Genomic DNA, 8,500 nt, shown 5'->3' with positions numbered 1-8,500 from the left:
GAAAAAAAATGTATGCCAGAATTGCATATGTGGTGGCGTACGATGTTCATTGATATGATGATATTTTGATGTTTATATATACAGTTAAGTTTTTTTAAAGCTTAAAACTCCTAAAGGTTCATTAAACATATATACATAATAGAAATTTCTGGTGGCTTTTACTCACGGGTTCAATTCATGACTATGTCTTGTAAGATTTTTCATAGAGATCATTGATGTATAAATTTACTGTTTTTCTAAATAAATAAAAAACCAAAACCAAATCTAGGTACAAACTTTCTAATTTGATGAATCGACCCAAAAGTTTGCCTGATTTGCAGATCTCTACTCCACCTAGTAGTGATAGGTGATAAAAATTTTGCCTAGTAATGAAGTTAAAAAAAGCCGTCTTTATTAAGCGTGTTTTTGTTTTATGGCTTTATATTAAAACTTTAAACTATATTATTTAACTTGACTAATACTAAATATACGATCCAAAACACCTTGTTTAGGTACTTGTCTTTTGGTTTGGCCGGCTTTAACCATCTATCGCGGTCATAGTGGGACTGATTTTGATGGAAGTTGTTAAGTAATTACTCATATCTTAATTAAGGACAAGCAAGAAAAGATCAAATAGAGATGATTAGAAAGAAGTTAGTTAGAGATTAATCTTCTAGTTTGAATGACAAGTACGTGGTTTTAGTTCTGATATGTAAAACAATCATTTGTATACACACTCGACATATATTTTTTTGGATTCTATTATTGTTTTTCTTGTGAACATAGTCTACATAAAAAATCGACTCCTTCCATTAGAAGAGCGAAAAATGGGTATTAATTAAACTTATGTTATATACTTCGACCTTCGTACAAAACTATCACAATAATATACTTCATCGCCAACTTTGTTAGTAGCAACAACTTAATTAGATCCTTTTCGGTTTTTGATAGTTTATGGATTTTTTAATGAATAAAAGGAATACAATTATACATGTATCAATCATATCTTTTGACAGGGTCAAAAAGGGTGGATGTGTATGTTTAATAATATAAAGTAATTAGATTAGATGATCAATATGATAAGAATGATCACAACAATTTTGATATGCAAGTACTAAAACGACACGTCTACATAAAACTTTTAGATCAAGATTTTAAGAAATTATAATATATTCATCACAAATTTACAACGTTAATTTACATTAATGAAATCAAAAGGCTTTGTCTTGAGCTAGCTATTTGAAGCTCTTGTCCCTTAAAAAGGTCAAGAAAATCTATGTAGATTACAAATGCTAAAAGACAAGGAAGTTGGTTACTGCTTTTGTACATAACTAAATTTGGAATAATCTGAAAAGCAGGAAACCAAAAGTTTTTATTATTGGTCGAGTATAAGGTACCTTTTAGAATAAAAAAAAATGATAAATGAAGCACTTAAGGTTTTATTTAATGTGCATAGATTGTATATTTATATATCAAAAGTCACTTTTGATTTTTATTGTAAGTGTACAACTATTTAATGCATTTTAACGAAAGGCCTTAAGGCTTTGTTTAGCAAAACCCTAGAATAAAAATAACTTTAACTTTTGAGTTAAAATAAAAAGTCAAGATTCGAATATTACATTTTAATCTTGATAATTGAATTATTGTAATTTAAGGGTTAAAGTTGATTTAACTTTATTTATAAAGTTGAATCAACTTTAGAGAATCTAATCCTAAATTTATCGTATGAAAAATGATAAATTATTTTAATCAAATAGTCTAATAATTTTCCTAAAACATTAAGAATGTGATATGTGGTATCTACTAATTTTCTTTCCTAATCTTGTTCCCTGATTTTTTCACATGTCATCATCTTATAATTAAAAGAATTATTAGCTATTTAATTAAGAAGATTAATTATTTCCCCTTACAAAAATTAATATCACCACTCTATTTCTTCAAAAAGAATATTCATTACTAATTTAATACTCCTATCTTTTAACATCAATATTCTAGTTTCATTGTATATATAGCAAAGAGGAAATAATAAGCCATGCGAGTATAATTAAACATTATGGCCTGCAAAAAAGGCCCTCGACATGCATCTACACTATAAAAATAAAAATAAAATATGTACAAGTAGGATCTATATATTAACCACATTATAAAAATAAAATGTATTCATCTATCTATCTATACTATATTAATAAACAAACTACCCTCTCCCATTTTCAACTCTCTACCTTTAAAATACTCAAAATACCCTTAATTTTTAACACATTTCTAACTCACACACTAAATCGACCCAATATATCCCAAAAATATTTTGCGCCCATATTTTTCCAAACTATCTATCTCCTTTATTAATTAATTTAAATATTTCAACCTAATATCTCTATATATTCTTAATAAAGTTATTTACAAAAGATATATTTTTTAACCATAAAATAACTATACTACCATTTACGTCAATTACTTTTAGATTAATAACCACATCGTTTCTACCACCGCTACTAGCACCACCCATTGCCGTCATCGTTGCCGTATTACGCGGGTACCTATTTCGTATATAAACATATAGAGTAAGGCAGACAAGCAATATTGTTAAATTGATTATGTTGTAAGATTATTTTGTCGGCATGGGAAATTCGAATTTGACTCATTCCTCACAACCAAATTCAATTTGATAGTTCTCAAGTGGGTTATATATAACTAAACGTCTTGCTAAATACAGTCTTTTGGCTATATTTAACAAGTATAAAATGTTTGTAGTTTTATCATAAAATTTAGGGTCATTTTTTCTTATAAAAATATATTGTATATTTTTATACACGTTAACTACATTCCGGTTTAAAAGTTATATTTAGCATTTCCCTATAACTAATTTACATATTTATCGTAGCAATTTTGCTATTTATAAATTCTACTAATCTTCCTTATAATTGCAATTATGATTGATGTTCAATTTAATTAGTTAATTATATTATATTGTTTGTAAGGTTTGTGTGGTGAGTCAATTAGCATTTCTTTATGATTAAAGACAAAACGCAAGATACAAAACTTTTGCTAAACTTTTATATTTTGTTTCACAAGATATAAACCAAAACAGTAGAAATTCACAAATCTACCGTGAATTATGCTAGCGGAGCGGCATATTAAAAAAAAAAAAGATAGGATTAAACCTATGAATGACTTAAGCCCTTGCGCTATTCCTCCTGATCGAGAGGTCATTTCGCCCCTTGTCCCCGAATATGGATTTAAAAAAAAAAAATCCATACATTTGATTCGGTGAGCTATATATGGACCAATTATTTCTCATATAAAAACGAAACCAACCAACAAGTCTTTTATTTTTAAAAAATGAAAAACAAAACTATTGGATTTTTTTAAAGAAAATCTTTTGGTTTCTTCGACTCAATGTTTGTCTCAAGTATTTCAGTGTTTAATTCGATTTTTGCCACTTCATTGCTGTTATTTTAGTCATGGTAATAGTAACATTATCTAGTATAGAAAAGAAATGGAAATAGCAAGGTTAGTGAATCCCATCAATTGTACGTTAACATCAATGTAGGAAGTACAAACACAAGAGAAACAAAATAATCCAACAACTCCTATCAACATGTACCAGAATTCCAATGATTAAGATTAATTAGTGTACCTTTTGTTTCCTGACGTCAAATTAAACAGAAGAACGCATAAACTTAAACTACGTAGACGTTTTCTCTGGTAACAATCACTCGTGAATATAAAAGTCCTGTATTTCCAAATACTAAAAACATGGGACTCGAATTCATTGAATTATTTGAAACATACTTGTCAATCTTTGTCATCTTATTTTAACTCATGTATCATGATCACCCGACATTTATTTATCAACATTATACCAAGAGTACGTAGTATATATACATTTGACTACGTCATATTTAAGACTATTAACGTTCGCGATTGGTGGCTAGCAACGAGTGTGTCAAAGACGGATCATATACAGTATGATCCGACGGGGTGATTTGCAAGGTCGGATCTGAGCATGTGCAAGTGAAGATAGCACAAGTTTTACTAGGGGGCCCAAATCTAACCTCCTAAGTATATATATATATACCACTATTAATTACTCTTATTATTTTATCTTATCTGTAAATCGAAATGTCATCTAAACGTAAACTTTTACATATCTATACTATATATAATATATTATACAACAGATTTTTTTTAAATTTTTAACATTAAACTTAAATTTTCAATATTAATTTTAAGTTTTAACATTTTTTTCTCAAATGTCACTTCTATCTAATATATATTTACCTAAAATAACTATAAATATTTTTCTCTCTGCTCAAATCTCAACCAATTATTTTTTTTTCTCTCTCCTCTATACATCATTTTATTCTTCTAATTCATTCAAAATCTTTTATCTCAAAAATCGTACATCGAAAATTATAAAAACTATATGGATGTTATTAAAATTTTATGTTCTTCATTAGAGTGGCCATTGGATATACTTTCGACTATTTTTTAAATCCGAAGGCGGAGCCCGTACGGCTAAGAGCGAAGTCCATCAGGTAGATCACCCTATCACCGCCACCGCCGCAGCCGCCATTACATTACCACCCCGCCATCACGTACATCAACGCCGCAACGCCCGGATACCGTTCTCATATATATAATACTCCCTCCGTCCCATCAGAAGTGTCTTGATTTTAATATTAAAAGTCTTTATTTATTAACTTTGACTTTAATTATTTTTGTTTGTGTAATATAATAGTTGATGAAAGTTATATGAATTGATTGAGTTTTAGATATATTTTCATCGGGTATAAGTTTTATTAATAATTATATAACACAAAAAAATATATTAAAGGTCAAAGTTAAATAACAAAGACTTTGAATATTCAAAATGTGACACTTCTAGTGAGATGAGAGAGTAGTAAAGGAGATTAAGGGTCTAATTACTTATCACACCATGAGACGGCCCGAGAGACAAAGTAGTATGTAAAAGAAATATATACAGTCACTATATATACATTATAAGTTTAATTAAGAAAGTATATATATGTATCAAGTTTTTTACATTTATATGCCGGCTAAGGGAATAAATCTGTTAAGAATAAGACCAAGACCTTGTCTCATTTTTCTTTAATTTCACTTGCTACAAAATTTCCTCTAAGACCTCACCTTCCCCCTTCAAATTAACAACTCTTCATTTCTTTATAAGTTGAGCATTTCTACTGCTACTCCTTTCTTAATCTAAAACTACACACACACACATATATATTTTGGAAGCTTGGTTAGTTTTTTCATTATATATGGAGTCCATGATGATGGATGCAGAAAATGAAGATCGGCCAAGGATCAATCTAGTTCAAGAAGTTGATCAACCTCAAGAGAATGATCTAGGCGCCGTTAGTAGATCGTATGAATGCATATTTTGCAAGCGCGGATTCACCACAGCGCAAGCCTTGGGTGGACACATGAACATCCATAGAAAAGATAGGGCAAAGACCAATAATAAGCCGCCTTATAATTATAACTACTCAAGTACTACACAAGAGGAAGAAGATAGTTGCTATGCAGACCCTAGATCCTACCACCCGGTTTTTGCAAGCTATCCACCAACCTATAGCTGTTCTTCTTCTTCATCTCCGAATTATTATTATCATCATCAAGAGGGGCAGGTTCGTTACACATCGAATAATTCTTGGCCGATAAACCATGAAAACAATCACCATCAAGGTTTTCATGATGGAGTCATCAATACAACTACTCCATCAAGGGATCAGGAGAAAAGGATGAGTAGTTTAAGTTTACAATTTGGTTGGTCACTTGGAGAAGATAGAGACTCAAATAATAGAAGCTTCCGAGATGATAATAAAGAAGATGATTTGGATTTAGAGCTTCGGCTTGGGCACGATCCATGAATTCTTCATTTGTATATATAGCATATATAGCATCGGTTGTTGTTTAAACAAGTGATGGTGAAACACCAATTAATTCCAGGTACCCAAAATGTCATTTTAAGAAAAATGGGGACGCTTTAGATTCCCAAGTAATCTTAGTTGGTTGTTTCATTTCCCCATCTAATTTAATTAGGGTTTATATATATAGAATAGCTTGCTTATTTTCCTCTCTTTTTTTTTCTTTATTTGCCAAGGACAATTAAGTTAATTACTATTATTAATTATATAGAAATTAAGCTTCACTTTGGTTATATGGTTTGCATAATTATTAGTAATTATAATCATATGTATCCATGGTTGAATGTTCTTTTTTTCAGAACACGGAACAAAGTTTAATTCTTCTTAATTGTATCTAAAGATGCATATATTACTAAATTAAAGCCAACAAGAAATTGAAAAGATTGGCCATATCTTAAATTCAGATTACTATATATATATGATATATAGTTCTTATCGAAGTACGTAGCTACTTAAAGCTTGATATAGTTTTATATAAAAAAAAAAAAAGTAACGCAGGACCACAAAGCCTCATTAATTACAAGCTCGATACACAACGTACCGATGGGATGGTGCTAATGGCATCATATCGGAGACTTTTGAAGACCCCGACCGATCGATTCACTTCTGTGAATGTAATAGCTAGCTAGATTCAAATCAAATCAAATTTTGCTCGTGTAAATGAGCATTAAATCTTGCATGGAGTTGGTCCATATATGGTCTATTATTATTATTATTAATGTCATAGATTTTGTGTGTACTAGTATTAAATTCATCCACGCGCATGCTTCTATGTTTCAACTAAAGATCAACGTCATTTATTTCTTTTCGATTCGCTGGTAACCATTTGTAGAAGCTAGCCTAGCTCCTAAGTTTAATTTTGAGATTATGTAACATGTAAGTTAAGACTTATATATATCCAAATCATTCCCTGCAGGAACATCCGATACTTGAAGCAAATTAAGTATATATAAATATACAGGGTACGTGATCATCAGCTGCTTATTCGTTTGTCCTTGGCTATTTGTCATCAAAAAGCTATATTTATATTAGCTACATTTTAATGAAAAAGAAGATATATAGGATATATATTTTAAGTAAAGTAAAACAAAACAAATAAAAAAATAGTTTGCTCTTCATTAAAGATCACTGTGCATCATGAAATTTATCGTGTATCAAGTGCTTTGTAAATTTTCATACATCAACTTAACCATGATCTAAGGATATAACCTTATCTTACTTGTTATACTTTAATAATTGTTTTACAATACCCAACCCCATAGGATATATACTACAAGTAAAAAACAATATTATATTATACAAAATATGCTAACGAGAGATTAAAATATCGATCAACAGTGGAAAGAAATCGACTTTGGAATCGTAATACATCATAATATCAACAATGAGAAAATCACTGTTAACGAGCAATTTCCTAGGCGACTGAGATTCACTGTTTTAAGTTTTGTTAAATATAAAAATCCGACGGATATAACAAAGTGCACCAGTGGTCTAGTGGTAGAATAGTACCCTGCCACGGTACAGACCCGGGTTCGATTCCCGGCTGGTGCATTTAAGATTTTTTTGTCACTTTTTTTTGGTCTATAACTTTTACACCTGATTGAAATGCCTTTAAGAGTAGAATTGTTCTTTTATCGGCTAAAATAACAAAATTTTAATTTTTATTAAACTTTGAGTCAGTCAAATATCTTAAAATTAGACAGAAAGAGCAGTAAATATTACTCGATAAATATTTTGATCATAACCAAAAGTGTTTTATAAAATTTTATTTAATATTAATTATCTTTACTTCAAACTGTTATCAAAAAGAAAATGTACCTAATTATTTGACTTTAATCTACTTGAGTTTTCATATCTAAGAAACAGACCATGCATTTTGGTTACTGAGATATTATCCATCTTGTTTTGAATATGTTCTTGTCGAATTAAAGAACATGAGTGGCACTGTCATATAATGTTCATGTAAAACTTCGATTGACAAAAAAGACCATTATATCATGAATAGATGGTGATATTTATACTAAACATTTTCCGTCATACATTAAAAAGTATGTTTTAAAGTGTTATACAGACATACAGCCTACGTTTAATTTGTATATTTTGATGTTAGGAATAAACTATTTTGTGTAAAACTGTAAATATCAATTGTATTCCAGATCGATACGATTCCTCTTGAATTTATCAACTGTGGACGTGTTTACTGGCTTCTATATCATCTTTAACAAGTGAAATGAGCCAAGTTAAGAGATTTAACTAAAAAAGACCAGGCCAAATGGCTTCTATATTGATTCATCTAAATATTTTCATGAAAACCTTGAAAGAGAACTGGATTATAATAAAGTTGATCAGTTCACATCAAATTGGGTTTCTGAATTCACCCATTATCAAATTAGGCTTGGATTTTGGAGATTCAAACTATAAGTTATAATGTCAAGTTATTGTAACAGAGCTATTTGATTCAATATTTTCGCCTCTGTCTTGTTTTGAAGATTTCGTCTTTAACATTTGAAACTTCTGCCCAACTACAAAACTTATATTCACCATATCAAAAATGCGTCAAGTCACTTTGA

General features: G+C 29.8%; 1 protein-coding gene and 1 non-coding gene across 2 annotated transcripts; both read left to right on the top strand.

The window, feature by feature from the left end:
- The first annotated feature begins 5,261 nt into the window (after window positions 1–5,261).
- On the top strand, window positions 5,262–5,873 carry LOC122609385 (transcriptional regulator SUPERMAN-like). The gene has a single exon (XM_043782432.1). The coding sequence runs from the start codon at window positions 5,262–5,264 to the stop codon at window positions 5,871–5,873; it is 612 nt and encodes a 203-aa protein (XP_043638367.1).
- A 1,537-nt stretch (window positions 5,874–7,410) lies between these two features.
- On the top strand, window positions 7,411–7,481 carry TRNAG-GCC. The gene has a single exon. It is a non-coding gene; the product is annotated as a tRNA-Gly (tRNA).
- The last annotated feature ends 1,019 nt before the right edge of the window (window positions 7,482–8,500 follow it).

This window comes from Erigeron canadensis, chromosome 7 (genome assembly GCF_010389155.1).
Source record: "Erigeron canadensis isolate Cc75 chromosome 7, C_canadensis_v1, whole genome shotgun sequence".
In the NCBI taxonomy this organism is placed as follows: Eukaryota; Viridiplantae; Streptophyta; class Magnoliopsida; order Asterales; family Asteraceae; genus Erigeron; species Erigeron canadensis.
Note: the sequence above shows the minus strand (reverse complement) of the source record. Positions and strands in the feature narration are given on the sequence as shown.